Raw genomic sequence first — 16,664 nt, 5'->3', positions numbered from 1 at the left:
AAGAAAAATGCCTGTGAGCATGTGCCATTTCATTTACCCTCTCCAGCAAATAAGGTTCTGTCTACTTAGGAGTAAGTAGCTCAGCTTCCAGGCTGATGGTTTATCTTCTAAGAAATCTTATTTTTAAAAAAACCAAAACTGCAGGAAAGGGAAGTGTATAAATGAGGAACATTCTGTTTAGCATCTGCTATGCTTTTTAGATATATGAAATAGATATTGGAGCAAACATTAAATAAAGGAATGGCCACTGTTCCCATTTCAGGTATTAACGTGGGTCCTGTAGTGGCTGGGGTCATTGGTGCTAGAAGGCCGCAGTATGATATCTGGGGTAACACTGTAAATGTTGCCAGTAGAATGGATAGTACTGGAGTGCAAGGTAAAATTCAGGTGAGTGTTTTCATCATCCTTCAAAACTACATCAGTCTATATGGAAGAGCTAAACAGTGGCTTGCTATTCAGGCTACTTGTGAGGTTCCACCTACTGCATTTGAACGGCTTCCTGCATGTGCCAGATAAATATATCTGTACAGTGGCACCTCGGGTTACATACGCTTCAGGTTACATACGCTTCAGGTTACAGACTCTGCTAACCCAGAAAGAATACCTTGGGTTAAGAACTTTGCTTCAGGGTGAGAACAGAAACCGCATGACGGCGGCGTAGCAGCAGCAGCGGGAGGCCCCATTAGCTAAAGTGGTTAAGAACAGTTTCAGGTTAAGAACGGACCTCCAGAACGAATTAAGTACGTAGCCAGAGGTACCTCTGTACTAGAACAATGGCACCAGCTCTTCTTGAGAGGAAGACAGCTTTGGCCCTAACTGCAAAAATGTCCCCAAGTGCTGGGTTGGAACTAAACAGGCTTCTTTCCACCAGCTGATTGAAGGCATCAGAATTAAGCCACCTCTTTGCACAGCTCCACTCCCGAATATGCATAGTCCCATCTAGGGTTACATTTCTTGGTTATGCTTTTTTTAATGCATATCAGAGAACAGTGCATTAATAAAAGCAACCATTAGAAACAAAATATATTGTCATGGACAGGTTGGACATGAATTGGACATTGGACAGGTTGGACATGGTGGGAGGAACTGGCTGAAGAACCCCCAAGGGAAGAAGGCTCAGAGCCAGGAGGTTGGTAGTGGGACAACGGTGAGTGGTCAGAGAGAGAAGAGCCTGGGAGGAGGAGGTTGCAGAAGCTGAAGAGGTAACAGGGTTTAGTGAGCGGAAGGAGTCTGTGGCAGAGAGAAATCCAGACTCAGAGGCAAAAGCTGAAGCAGAAGAGTGGAAGGAGGGAGGCCAAGAGGCAGAGAGGAGTCAGGCTGGTGAAGAGTCTCCCATTCCCTGCTGCAACAAGCTCCCCCTTCCCCTTGACTCACAGAACCAGGAGAGGGATGAAATGGGAGGAGCAAAGACTGGCTGCATGCAGGCACAGTCTCTGATTGCTTGCAGGAAGCCCTGGATAGGAGGAGGCTGTGGGGAGGTGGGGGCATTTCATCTCAGCCACTGATTTCATGGAGTAGGACCTACAGGGCATGAGCTGCTGTGCTCATTATGCCTGAAACATAGTCAAGTCTGTGAAGATCATGTTTCACTAATAACGAGTTAACTCCAGCTTTGAACTGTGTGATTTACTGACCAGCTTGCTCTGTTATACTACAGCTAGCAGGAGCAGAAAATAATTCTCTATTACCACCAAAGCAAAGGGGCGAGGGCGTTCTTTCCCCTGTAGGCATTCTTTGCCCAAGAATGCCTCTGGGAAAAGCACATCCTCCTGCAGCATCATTAGCCAGGAAGCAGAGTGTCTTGCCATCACTAGGAGCAATAGGAAAGCTTTTTATTCAAAGTAAAAATGATGAGGGAAGCATCTTGGTCACCTTTCATAAAGTAAGTTAAGCCCCCCCACACACACACACACACAGAGAGGGAGAGAGAGAGAGAGAGAGAGAGAGAGAGAGAGAGAGAGAGAGAGAAAACCACCCCAATCTTTGTTGGCCTTCTTCCTACCTCAAAAAAAACATCTGGGCCAAAAGGTTCAGTGCAGCGTACTCTAATATGTCACAAATGATTTTTGTTCCTTTTATTCACAGGTTACAGAAGAAGTCCAGAGGATTCTGAGGAGGTGCAGTTATGACTTTGTATGTCGGGGTAAAGTCAGTGTCAAAGGCAAAGGTGAAATGCTGACCTATTTCCTAGAAGGAAAGGCCAATGGAAGCAATTCGCTAACGCGGTCATTAAACTTAGAGCGGAAAATGTACCCTTATGGGCGAGCAAACATTCAGACTAAACTGGGCACCAGTTGCCCATCTGTGTCCTCATCTCCCAGCCTTTCAGCAAATGCCGTTGCTGGGACACTTCAAGCCCCGTCCACCCACACCAATCTGACGCTGCACTATCTTCCCTCTGTGCCAGCCATAAAAGAGGCATGAGAACCATGAAGATTTTGGCTGGGCCATTGCAGTGATCGCAGAGAGCAGAGGTCACCTGGATTTTCACAAGGAAGCTGAAGACTACAGGATTTGGTGTCAACTAAGATGTCTACAATCCAACCAAAGAGAACCTGGGAACACCATATATGAATTTGTGGATCAAATAAGGGCTAGCAATTCTGTTAAGAAAAGTCTACTGCTGATTTTCTGAAGAAAAGGAAAATTTTATCAGCAAATCTAAAGGGTAAATTAATTAACAGAAAAAGTCATGGTGAGACTGGGTGTGTGTGTGTGTGTGAGAGAGAGAGAGAGAGAGAGAGAGAAGAAAGAAAGAAAGAAAGAAAGAAAGAAAGAAAGAAAGAAAGAAAGAAATTGTCAATTTGTGGCAAATCCTGTCATTGGTGACTGTCGGTATTCATTCAGAAAACTATAAAAGCAATGCTGGAAATAATAGTGACACAACACAGTTGAGAGAGAAGGGTGATGTGTGTAGATACATGTATCTAATGCACACATCTATATATATATTTATATATTTCCTATATAAAAATGGGAGAGGTTTATAGTTATAGAAAATTGACGTCCTGCAATGGCAAAGAGGGAGAATGCTCTTATAATCATATCCAATGTGGTTGCCTCTAAAATGTCTGTAGCTGATGTTTGAGGGAGGGCGTGTAAGGGCAAATGAGACATATCTGAGGTTTAAGGAAGCAGTGTAGAGTCCCTTCACACAACATTGGGGGGGGACAAGAAATTTTTGGCAATGTCTTTAATATAGGAAGTAGCAAGTCCTCAGGTAAACAAATGTAGTTCTTAAAAAAATGTGTTTTTTCAAGTATTTAACAATGAGTCTTTGATGAGGCTGCAGGTCGATTCACTGGAATCTATTGTAATAAATCAGAATCTAGCTTTGTAAGACTTCATTCTCACTCTAGAGAAGCAGCTGCTGCACTCTTAAGAGGTGGTCTGTGTGATTGGAGCTTCCATGTGATTTCTGGGCTAAGCCTAACTTGCCTCTGGATAAATGCTGCCAAGTGGCAGGCATAGGAATGCCAAGAGAGTATTAAGGTAGGATTTATGCCTTTTCAGCAGGTCAAACAGCTGGCCATTTGTCTGTATAGTCTTTTAATAGAAGCATTTGCCAACATATGCATTTAGGTGATTCAGTTCCACTGAATAGGAGAATTCTGCTCATGAACAGAACTTGTTCCATTCATGAAATGGAACATTTGGATCTCTCCATATTGTTTGATGCCAGAGTTTTGCAGAACTCTGTTTCTGCGCAAGGGTTCTTCTCACCTGCCATCTGGAGATTCTCACTGGCAAACTTAGAGTGGAGACTTCATTTGTTTGTTTTCTAGATCAGATGTTTAACCTGATATTTTCATAGGGCGACTCAATAATGTACCAGCACATCTTTTTGCACAATATTGATTCGGGTGTCTCGAATGGAAGTAATATCTTTTCATAATAACATTGCAAATTTGACCTATTTAGGGAAATGTCAGCCCACAGGGTGGGCAGTGTATGTTTGTGTGTTGCACATGGGTGCATACTTTACCCATTTTCAGATCTCATGAATATTAATTCATGCCATTGTATGCAGCTCACCTGGGAAGCCCTATTAATATGAGTGGGATTTGCACAAGAGCAAACATTCTCCTTTGTAGCTCACCCCCGTGGTTGGCCCGTTTTGGCACTTGCTCTTCAGTAAGATGGTTGCAGTAGATCAAATACCAGCAGGGAGTGCAAGGTCTGGGAACCCAGGAACCAGCTTCCCTGCTAAAGTGTGACTAGAGAGTGATTTGGAAACAGCAAGGGGAAGAGGGCTCAACCCTTACCTTTCCCAGTGCCCTTTCTCCTGAGCCAGCTTTCCCTTGCTAGAGTCCGTTTTCCCCAGCGGACAAGCTGGCAAGAAGAATATCCAGAGGTTTGTTGTTTATGTTTCCTCCTCCCCTGAACTGCATTTGTCTTAATCCCCATCAGCATTACTTACAGGAACTATAGTCTGGTTAGAAACAACTACCACTTTCTTTTCTTACTGTGAGGAAATGCCTCGTGTTGTAGTTTGGCACATCTCAAGAAAAACCAGTAGAATTCTATCTAAAGCTGCTAAAAGATGTTGGAGAGCTTGGTGCAATAATTTGGTGTCTCAAAATAGTCTAGGGGCACCACCAAACTGCTCCCTTGCCTGGTTTCCATTCATTTCATTGGAGCTTTTCCAGAAGTTCTTGGTGAATCCGCAGCTTGTGCCCACATTTAGAACAGTCATTTCAGTGTGGTGATCATCTTGTTCATCTTAATTTCAAAATGCACACGTCACTATTGCTAGCACAAACAGGCTTCTGAAGTGGCTTATGATAACAAGTGGGTAGGATTTATAATCTGCTTTAGGTCAAGAGAAAGACTTACACCTGTTTCATTAAGCTCTAAGACAAGGGGGTAAATCTCTGGTCCCCCAGATGCTGGTGAACTGCAACTGACCTCGTCACTGGCCATTGACTAGGCTGGCTCAGGGGAGTCCAGCAACATCTGGAAAACTCTATGTTCCACATCCGGGATCTAGGACATGACAACTTTTACCAGGGGGTTAATAGGAACATCTGTTGTCAAATAAAGTCTTAGTTCCATTGAGCCAATATCACATCTCTGACATGATTTAAAACTGTTATATGGTGGATTTGGGGGAGCAAACATTTTCACTTCAAAAAAGGTTAATCCCCCCCTCCAATGTTTCCTTTTCTCCCCAGTTTGGGAAAAAAATTCCCCCTTGGGTCAAAAATGGGGGGGTTATGGGGGGAGTGTAGAATTTTGCATTGATAGTGCAGGGGAAGAGGATAGTAATTCAGAGCAGCCAAGACACTGCAGGTCACAGGCAACATAAGACAGACCCTTTCTATACAGTATATGTCTTTACACACCAATGCTAGAAGCCTCCCAGCCAAGATGTTCTTAAGAGGATGGAATTAATATAGTGGGTGGGAACCAGTAGAACATGGCTCTCTCTCTGGATATGAGCTCACTAGGGTGTGTGCAGGAGGTGGTGTTGCTCAGTCCCTCAAAGAGAGCATGAAGTCCAGCAAGGGGTAGGAAATGTTGTTGTGGCGAGTCTTCCACTACTTTCACGTAGGTGGGGCATTCATGTGTTCCAGTCACAGCAAAGCAGTGACATTCCCCATGGGGGTGAAATGAACATGACTTGCTCATAACACTCTCATTGTTGTGTTTGTGGTCCCTATCCAGCAAAGGTAAAGAATTTAGAGCATTGCTGACTTCCTTCTTCACTACATAAATGGTGAACTTACTTGTACTATTTCTTCCTTCATTTGGAGATTTATAACTCGATGAAAGCAGGAAGATGTGGTCCCGGTTCTCCCCCCCCCCCCCCGCCCCAGTTCAGGGCATGATGCAGAATTATTAAAGGTGAAGAATTCTGGTGCAGGGAACTATACCAATACTTTTTGTTTTGTTAGGAATTTGTGGGTTTGAAACTTGGCTTTGGGCACATGTCATGGATGGCATAGAAAACATATCAGCTAGGAAGCTAGACAATAACTTGGTTGCCTCTTCTCAACAAGATCAAAACAGCATCACCAGACTCCACCCAGATACAAATAAGCCCAGTCAAACTACTGAATGGCACTGGCCTAGTGGTGGGGTATCTTTTCTGGTGAGGAGACCCTACCTCCAGTTGTTGGAGGTCCAAAGAGCATCACTGGCCAGTTTGAAAGCCCTTTTGCAAACAGCTCCCCATGGAATCTCTGAAAACTAGAGGTTTAAAGAGCAGCATGAGGCTCTTTGCAAAAGGGATTTTGAACAAGCCCACACTGGGCATTGGCAGCATGTACCTGGTCCCAGCAGGAGAACTGAGCAGGATGTAACCAGTTAATCACCAGTGGTTAAATCCTGCTGCTTTGACTACATGTATCAGTTCCCAGCTGGGAAAGTTGTGCTCGCAGCTGACACAGAATCAAGCCCCACCCCCCACACTCATCAGTTGTCATTGCAGCCCCCATCCAAGTGACATCCAAGTGATTGGCAGGTGGGCATGGCTTAATTTTTTAGAGGCCCTGAGGGGGAAAATTGACACCCACCCACGCACCCTTAATGGGTCAAGACTGGCCCAAGAGCCAAAAGCTTCCTCGCAAGGTGGCATGAAAATGTTTGCTTCCACCATTTGGCTCATTTCTAATTGAAAAGATGACTTTGTGTGTGTGCTTCTCCAGTCCATGTCCTAAGAGAAAGCTTGTAATGCCTCATAAAAGACCTGGCTCTTTCCTACAGCGCATGGATGTGATTCCCATTTTCATGAAGTAAGATCAAATAGATTCATAATGAGAGCAGCCACCTTCATTGGACATGGAATCGTATGAGCAGCTGTTTTAAAATACTGTCATTTGGCAAGCTATTTATTAGGGGTCCGTGAATAGCAAGCACAATATTTCACATGAGTTGCACAATTTTTCTGTTAATAAGGTATTTGTAATAATTAAAAGCCTTTTATTGGAGGTCTTTGGGGAAACTAATTGCAAATGTTCCTGTGGTAACTTTTTTTATTCTTATCGTGGAGATTATGAACAGACATTGAATTCTATTATTAATTAAGTACTTGCAAATATTTCAACATTTGAATCAGCCACACATTAAAAAAGAAAATAATTTCAGTGCTAGGGATATTGAGGATTAAGTTTTGATTCCAATGAATTCCAAAATCTGCTGTTTGTCTTACACTTGAATGGCGACTGTATGCATTAAAGGCAGGTTTGGTTTCACATCTTCTGCCTTGACAATACAGATGAGGAAATAATGTGAGGAAATAACAGTGTTATTTAAAAAGCCTATGGTGTGTGCCATGCCATCCTTCTCAGGGGGCAGGCTCACATGTGAGGTCCTCAAAGATCTTGTGCATGTAATGGAGGAGGGGTGTGCCTCCCTGCCCCACCGGGTATGGGGAGCCTCGTCTGAGCTGATCCACACGTTGGCTCCCTTTGTGCATTGCTTCCATCTTGCCACCTGTTAATAGCACAGATTGCACCTAGGCTTAAGCACTCATGTTGCACATTACTTCATACCTATTAGGTAATCAATCCTTATTGTTGTTTAGCTCTAGGCTATTCCAAATTAATGGTAAACAAATGGGATCTATACATCTAAGCATATACTATAAAGAGCAAAAGACTGATATGACAAACCAGGTCTCCCACAAGAGCCAATAAAATGTGTAAAACATAACCCAAGTGTATAATTACTTAATGCCCAGCATCCTTATTCGTGTGGGGTTTGTTTGGGTGTGTGCGTGCGTGTGTGTTATACACTCTTATTCTGCCACCACATAAATAGAGCCCTGTTCATGTGAACTGGTCCTAAGTACAGTGGTACCTTGGTTCTCAAACTTAATATGTTCCGGAAGTCCATTCCAAAACCGAAGCGTTCCAAAACCAAGGCACGCTTTCCCATAGAAAGTAATGCAAAATGGATTAATCCGTTCCAGACTTTTAAAAACAACCCCTAAAAATTTTTAACATGAATTTTACTATCTAACCATTAATCCATAAATTAAAGCAATAATCAATGCACTGCACTATAAAATAAATAAGACAGTATTGTAGATGATAAAAAAAAAAAATCTTACCTGCACTGATGATAGTCATTGTTTGGATGGGGGGCTTTTATCCATTTCTGCAGTCACACAATCAATCAATCAATAGCTGAACTGGGTTTCACACAGTCACAAAAACAAATTAACCGAAAAAGCCTCAAAAACAAAAAAGCAAAATAAATAGCAAAAACAAAAGTGCCAAACTTAATCCGTTGTGGAAGTCCGTTTAACTTCTGAAATGTTTGAAAACCAAGGCGCAGCTTCTGATTGGTGCAGGTGCCCCGAAAACAATAGCTGACAGCCGCATCGGACGTTCAGCTTCTGAAAAACTTTCAAAAACCGAAACACTTCTGGGTTTTCGGCGTTTGGGAACCAAGGTGTTTGAGAACCAAGGTACCACTGTAGGTGAATTAAGGCCCCCTGCACACCCTGCATTTAAAGCACTATAGTGCTCCTTTAAACAGTCATGGCTTCCCCCAAAATATCCTGGGAGCTGCAATTCATTATGGAGCTGAAAGTTCTTAGGACCCCACCCCTCTGCCAAGTTACAATTCCCAGTGTGCTTTAACAATCCTTCTTCAGGAAAGAAATTGTAGCTCTTGGGGAGCATGGAATAGGGGTCTCATACCAACTCCCAGCAGCCTTAGCAAACTACAGTTCCCCTAATTCTTTTGGGGAAGCCTTGGCTGCTTAAAATTGTATCCTAGCAGTTGCATGGTTGTGACTCTACAATCCATGGTTGTGACTCTACAAAGACTCAACAAATGAGTAATTGCTGTCACTCATTCAGTTGCTTGGCTTTAGTTAGTGTAGGTACCAATTTGAGCAAGACTCTAAGGGTATAAAATGCATGTGAAATGGAGTGTGCAATGCCTCCACGGGATGTTTCTGCACTGCCTCCAAGTCCAATGGCATCTAATCTTTGGATGTAATGTTCACATCACAGATCAAATAGAATGTGAACAGGACACACACACACACCCAAAAAAAGAAAGGCTTGGAGGGAAAACTTGCATTGTCTTGCACTCAGAGCAAAACTGGATCTCTATTCACATAAAATGGTAACCAAATCAAAATAAGGGATCTGTCCAGATCAAGTGAGACCCCAACTGGAGTCCTGTGTCCAGTTCTGGGCACCACAATTTAAGGTGGACTTTGACAAACTGGAACGTGTGCAGAAGGCAACAAAGATGATTAGGGGTCTGGAAACCAAGCCTTATGAGGAACAGTTGAAGGAGTTTGGGAGAGAAGGCTAGGAGGTGATAGGTTGTGGAGGTTCTTGGAGTTTTTTAAACAGAGGTTGCATGGCCATCTGTCATGGATACTTTAGTTGAGATTCCTGCATTGCAGGGGGTTGGACTAGATGACCCTCGGGGTCCCTTCCAACCCTATGGACCCAAAGTTTGAACGACTCAGGTCCCTGAACTGCATTGGTGTAGGGGAGCAGTGGGGAAGCTCCTGTTTGTGGGACTAGTTGGGCCCAGCGGGGTCTTAATCTCACCCAAGCCACACCCTCCTTCTGTGCAATAAGCTGATCCTCATCCCTTGCAGGGGTGGTTTGATTTCCGGGCAAAGGCATTGCAGGTGTTGCTGATCCCTGATCATTTGCACCCGCAAAGCCATGTGCGTGATTAGATTCTAACCACATGGGCAAAGGAAAACATGGCTCAAGTGAATGGGAGCCTCAGGGTGTGTCCTGGCACCTGGGAAGCATCTCCTACCCCTAGCCTAGGGGCACAAGACCCGATGTGCGGTAATTGTTCAGTGGACTTATTTGTGTTCACATTTAGGGTTTATGGGTCTGGGATTTCATGCCTGGGAGGCCCTGTGCAAATGTTGCCTCCAATGCCCAGACATCCGCCCCACCCAGAGGCAATAAGCCCACTCAGCCGGGGCAGGGCAGGAGCAGCTCCAGTTTCTCACTGTACATGTTCTCTGTGCTCTTAAGAGTCTCATCTGAACCAGCCTTAAAACATTAACCCAGCATTAGGAATCCAAATTCTTTTTCATTTACAGTCCTAACCAGAGGACTATTTAGCCATAAATATTCTTTCAAGTTACAGTTTTATATTGTAGTGGCAAGTAACTTTTTAAATTTAAAATAAAACTGTATTATAACGCCTTATTTATTTTTAATCTTGTACACTATTACATACTGGCCTTTCATGTAGTCTTATTAATTATTATTTTATTTAAAGGATGTATGAAATTTTGTAAATACTTTTAGCTATGACAGGTTTGTTGCATGTACACTACGAGTCTTTAAAAAGGCACACGTTTAACAGATGCTAATTTTTTTTGTAAACAGAGGTTTTACATGTGCATGAAGATTATAAACCCTTTTGCTTCTCTTCTGCAATCTACTTACTGCATGCCACTCATGCCTGACTTCAGTTTTTTTAAAAAAATGTGAAAGAGTAAGTATCTTTCTATATGTTTTTGACATATCAGTTTAACACATTGTTTCTAAGGCACTACTAGTTGCATGTGTATACTGCAAAGCAAACATAAAATTACAAAGCAACACCACAAGGAAACCTTCACCTGCAATGTTCTGGCAACCTCAGTGTTGCTCTGTCTACAGTATACAATATATAAAATGTGCTCTCAACATCTATGCTACCTTTGTTTATTAGAAGCAATAAACTAAACTCCATATACTGTTTTGTGTGCGCATGTGCACATGTGTGTGTATATATATATATATATATATATATATATATATATATATATATATATGCTTTCGTAGATTTTCACGGGTACAGGAATGCAGGTTTTGGTGTCCTCGGGTGTCTTCCCGTGTAAAAGTTGGGGTGTCTAGGCGACGTTTCGACGAGGTCTCACTCGTCATCTTCAGGCTGGTGCTTTCGGCTTCTTGTTACTGGAACAGAGCGGGATCTCAATGTTTGAGTTCCTATAAATACTGTAGAGGGGGTGTGGTGTCTAGCCTCCAATGTTCTGGGCAGAGAGGAAGTTCCCAGGCTAAAGAAGAAAAAGAAGAAAAGGCACACTAGCCTGGGAACTTCCTCTCTGCCCAGAACATTGGAGGCTAGACACCACACCCCCTCTACAGTATTTATAGGAACTCAAACATTGAGATCCCGCTCTGTTCCAGTAACAAGAAGCCGAAAGCACCAGCCTGAAGATGACGAGTGAGACCTCGTCGAAACGTCGCCTAGACACCCCAACTTTTACACGGGAAGACACCCGAGGACACCAAAACCTGCATATATATATATATATATACACATTCTATCAATTCATTCAGTACTGATTGTTATCTTGTTTGACTTGACAGTATAAGTAAATGTTTGATTTTGGGAAATCCCCAAATGTCAGAGCACACAATTGTCTCTGTAGACATGAAGCTGCTTTGGGGTCTGCCCACACTTCCGCTGGTGCTGTGCCTAGAAAGCCTGGGTTCGAGGGTTTTGAGCGTGACCTGCTCCTTTCCCAAGGAAAACCTGCTCTTGAGGTTTGTTCTCTTGATCAGAACAAATGGCAGTTGGGAGATGGGGACCCAATTTGCCATTTTGCTCCACTTGAGTGCTAAAGAGCGGTTTGCTTCGGGGTGAGAAGCAGTGGGACGAGAGGACGTGCGGGTGAAGGCTTAGACGGAGACCACTGTTTTCTCCATCCCAAATATTCTAATTGGCAGCAATTCCCCCAAGTTCTCAAGCAGGAGTCTTTTCTTGTGCTGCTCCCTTGGCCCTTCTAGCTAGGAATTTTTGAACAAATGAAGCTGACCTGCAGCAGGTCAGGTCATTCACTTCAATGTTTGGCAGCAGCCTCAGATTCCCCCCAGCTCTGCTACCTACATTTACCTGGATATGTCAAGGGTTGCACCTGGTAGCCTCTGCATGCAATGCATGGACTCTACCACTAAGCTATGGGCTCCCCCCCCCCCCCGGAAAGATGAGTTTGCCCTCAAAGGCATTTGCAGGTCCTGCAAGAAGGACCTTGAGGGAGGAAGGTCCAGGCCTTAGTTCCATCAGGAACTAAGTTCTGCAAGCAGGCAGAACTGCCTTGAAGAAAACGGGGAGGGGGAGAAATAGCTCCATTCAAGTTACCCAAATGCTTCTGTCAGTGGTAATAGTTGTTACTAGTTGTTGTATCCGCGACACAAAATATATGAAGAAATGGTTTTTGGGTGTTATAGATTGCTGAATATAGTTTTGAGTCAATGCCTTATTTCTTTGATTCATATGGTTCCAAAATGAACTGTGGTACCAAAAATAAAGTGCTGGGCTGAACTGTGGGATTTAAAAATAATACCAGATTTTCATTTTGCCTTTTCTTTTCTTTTCTTTGCTTTGCTTTCTGGGAGTTTTCTAAATAAACTTCAGGACTGCAATCTCAGTCATGCTTCTGAACATGTATGTCTCAATAAGATATACTTTCAAGTAGGCATGCTATAGTCCCAAACACTTCCAGTTAAACCAGAAACAACACTTTCAATTATTGCTCTTGAGGTTCCTCCTAATGTCATTTACGCCTGTGCAATGATAATATGATAGCAGGATGTCCTGATGAACAAATTTTGATATTCAAAAGTTGTAATTCATTTTCTTACAAGGAGGGTTTGGACACCCAGAAGTATGATATACATATGCAAATATGCCATTAATTGTGGTGATGGTTATTATTTCCTTAAATTTTAAGTTTTATTACACAACTTGCTTATTTTGTTTCTTCTTTTGTTTGAAAAATGCAAAAAGAAACAGCAAGGCAAGCCCAATTTATTAAAATGGTAGTATCTGAATATCTGAATCTAGTATGGAATATCAAATGTATTAGGATGTCAGTAATATAATGTGACCAGAACAGAATGCAAGTGGAAAGCCTGTTTAATACCCAAAGGCATAACAGCCAGAGAGTGTGAATTTGCAAAACTTACTATAATGGGAGTTTAAAAATTTAGCTAAATCTGTTCCCTTGCAGAATGGTTATATAACATGTGATTATCTTTTTCTTGTATAAATGTGAATATACATAAACGCACATGCCAGGGCCATCAGAACATACCAACCTATAGTGACAGAGCAACAATTAAAAGCTTTCCCAAGCTCACACAGGGATATTCTAACATTGCCACTTCTCTGCTCTCTCAGCCTGAACCATTCTGACAACATTTAATTTTTCCATCTTTGTCTTCTTTTTTGTGGATTCCCCACCCCACCCTGCCTCTATCTTTTCTGTCTACCCACCCTCAGAACCAGGGGGTCCTCCACAACCACCCGCTCCCTGTCCCCCCAAAACAGTACTTTTGTTTTTTCAGGATTCAAGCAGCTTGCAGCATTTAAAAACATCAGTTTTAACATCAGTTAAAACTAATAATTAGTTCTTCCCCAGCAAATGTGCTTATAACTCTGTTTTACTCCAGTAGTCAGGTTGGTGCTATGATCTAAGTGAGTTTTTAAAATCAGGAATTGCACGTGCTCAGAGTATTTCTTCAACAGGATTGATCTTTTTTATATTTTTGCTCCAGCATATCAGGAATGCAGGAGCCACTGTGAAGTATGGAATGGAGGTGCATAGAAAAGAAAGGTCAGTTGTGTGTTCACAACCACAGGATCCAACTCCTAGGGGCCAATGGGTCTAAAGTTGTCCCCACCCCCCAACATCAATAAGGCTGTCTAATCCCAGGTCTAAACCTACCTGGCTGAGCCACTGAGAGGAATCCCAGCCTGTCTGTCCAGGTGGAAATCAAGGGCATCTTCTCATACCCCCTCCCCCAATTAGTTTTTACAAAACTCTTTGAATGTGAATTGTGGTGGTTGCATCTGTGCTAATAGAAATCCATACATGCATTTAAATAACACATAAACATACAGAGAGTTGACTGTGTGCATTCAAGGTATCAAGAAATTAAAATTCCATAATTATAAACTTGAAAGAATTGAGCTCCAGATCTTAAGTTCATTAGAAGGCACTATAAAAAGCCTTCAGGCTGACACAAAATATTCTTTCTATAGACCCACAAACTAGAGCTTAGGAGAACAATGAAACTTGAACTGGAGGATTTCCTAAACAGCTATAAGCGGCTCACTGTCAATATTTTCACACACAAAGCTTAAAGGAGTGCTTGTTTCAATGGGGGTTTGTAATGTGCATATAAAACCTACACCAGACAAAATGGTCATTTATCAACAGGCTTCTCAACATGTTGTGTGGAACAGAATGAGGCATTAGCAACTGGTGTTACAGCTCTGAGGCAATTTAAGCCTCATGTGTGAAAACATAAAGCAGGTTCAAGAAATACTCTGCTACTTGGTGACCATTTCATTTCTGCTTGTTCATTGCCTGCAATGGACGGTTACACTCCAATCAAATATTACAGTTCGTGATGTAGCAGAGATAGGAATTATAGTTTCCCGCAGTTACACTCAGGATCCTCTTGTTCAAGAGTGGAAGGGGTCGATCCTGTGCAAACCCAGGCTCCAAATATCCATCAGCTAAGTACCTCTGGGTGCAGCTCTGCTTCTATGATATTCTGTAGCAACCCATCCTTGCTCAGAAATCCTTGAGCCCGCAGAGCAGTGTGTTTGGTCACTGCTGACATGGCTCCAGGGGCACTTGAAATGTCCAGGTCATGTGCACAGGACGTAGCCAGCTTCTGCACAAGCACCTTTAGATTTCTGAGAGAAATAATGGCATCATTTTGAAGACTTACTTTGATTTGTAGAACATATTTGCCAGATTGACATTCCTAGGGCAGCTGGAAGGATGTGTCTGCATGAAAGCAGTGAGCATCCGGTTAGGTTGAGAGGCAGTTTATGTTACAGAACCAGCCAGCAAACCTGTCTTGGAGGTGTCACTTCAGCTTGCAGGTAAGGATCTGCCAGGTGTGGATGCTCCTGCACGGGGGGGGGGGGGGCATCCTACCTGCACATCAAAGGTAGCATGTCAAGGAGAGGACAATCCTTCTCCTGCTTCCTAGAGGCTTATTTTTGTATGTTAAGTGATGTTTGTTCATTTTAGATGTGGGAGATTTCAAACATGCAGGTTGCCCCCTCCCTCCACTGCCCAAGTGGCTCGATTCAGGCAAAATTTTACCACTTGGGGCTTCTCCCCACTTCTGCCTGCCCCCTGCCTAGAAAGCACAGCTTTCTGTTTGACCCGCCACTTTCCCTGAGAAAATCCTTTGTTTACCGCTGAACTGAACAAACATCAATCTGCAGAAACACTGAGTGATGTTTGTTCTGATTCTGCAGAAGGAGCGGGTTTCTCCCAAGGGGGGAGCAGTGGGACAAGTGGGAGCATGGGTGAGCCGTTGATTCTGCTGAGGATATAAACCAAGATGGTCTTGTTGAATTTGGTCTTACTGAGAAGTCGGAGGGACAACTGGCTCATTCGCACATAAAGCAAACCATGGCTATGCCTGAGTGACTTCTGGTACCCTCAGTGAAAGCTTTGTCTCATGTGCACCTTCCGCAGTCCTGCTCCTGCTGCACTATGCAGAGCCAAGCCATGGCTTAGGGCTGTGGACACATCAAAGCATATTCAAAACACATTCTTTCCCTCAAAAAATTCTGGGCACTGTAGTTTACCACTGTAGTTTACCAGTTTCCAGCAACTCTTAACAAACAGGAGTGCTCAGGATTCTTTGAGGGAAGGAATCTCTCTGAGTGTGCTTTATAGGTACAGTGTGCAGCAGTGTGCAGCCGCAGTGTTATGCCTGAATCCAGGCTCATGGTTTTCTACTCTCCAAACATACCACAATCTGCAACAAAGTTTTGTTCCTGGCTTGCCAAGGGAGACAAACCACAGGCCCCGGTTTGGATGAAATAGTTTGCTAAACCAGGCAGTGTGACGGCAGCAGGTTTGGAGGAGGAATGCTGTGGCCATGGGTTTTACTGCAAGTCCCTCTATGCTCATGCATTCACATTTAGCCATGGCTCGGTTTCATGTTATGTGTGAATTGGACCATTAAGAACTTGTTTCATGCAATCATGCTAATTCAGCATTACTGATTTTGATAAATCAGGTTTAGATCCTAGAATCATAGAATCATAGAGTTGGAAGAGACCACAAGGGCCATCGAGTCCAACCCCCTGCCAAGCAGGAAACACCATCAGAGCACTCCTGACATATGGTTCTCAAGCCTCTGCTTCAAGACCTCCAAAGAAGGAGACTCCACCACACTCCTTGGCAGCAAATTCCACTGTCGAACAGCTCTTACTGTCAGGAAGTTCTTCCTAATGTTTAGGTGGAATCTTCTTTCTTGTAGTTTGGATCCATTGCTCCGTGTCCACTTCTCTGGAGCAGCAGAAAACAACCTTTCTCCCTCCTCTATGTGACATCCTTTTATATATTTGAACATGGCTATCATATCACCCCTTAACCTCCTCATCTCCAGGCTAAACATGCCCAGCTCCCTTAGCCATTCCTCATAAGGCATCGTTTCCAGGCCTTTGAGCATTTTGGTTGCCCTCCTCTGGACACGTTCCAGTTTGTCAGTGTCCTTCTTGAACTGTGGTGCCCAGAACTGGACACAGTACTCCAGGTGAGGTCTGACCAGAGCAGAATACAGTGGCACTATTACTTCCCTTGATCTAGATGCTATACTCCTATTGATGCAGCCCAGAATTGCATTGGCTTTTTTAGCTGCCGCGTCACACTGTTGGCTCATGTCAAGTTT

General features: G+C 43.3%; 1 protein-coding gene across 2 annotated transcripts in view; it reads left to right on the top strand.

Annotated features, from left to right (window-relative positions):
- The window catches only part of ADCY1 (adenylate cyclase 1), a 392,554-nt gene that overhangs the window by 208,161 nt on the left and 167,729 nt on the right, over window positions 1-16,664 (top strand). The window contains exons 19-20 of one of the 2 annotated variants that reach the window (XR_014557036.1): window positions 263-387; window positions 2,086-2,668. Coding sequence is in view for 1 of the 2 variants with exons in the window: in XM_083706262.1 (XP_083562388.1) it covers window positions 263-387; window positions 2,086-2,424 (464 nt within the window). In the remaining variant the exon portion in view is untranslated. Of the gene's footprint in view, window positions 1-262; window positions 388-2,085; window positions 4,508-16,664 lie in introns of those variants that run through there. The other variant, XM_083706262.1, reaches the window with a different exon arrangement.

The sequence above is a fragment of the Podarcis gaigeae genome, assembly GCF_964106915.1.
Source record: "Podarcis gaigeae genome assembly, chromosome: 12".
NCBI classification, from domain to species: domain Eukaryota; kingdom Metazoa; phylum Chordata; class Lepidosauria; order Squamata; family Lacertidae; genus Podarcis; species Podarcis gaigeae.
The sequence above is the reverse complement of the archived record's forward strand: the minus strand, read 5'-3'. Positions and strand labels throughout refer to the sequence as shown.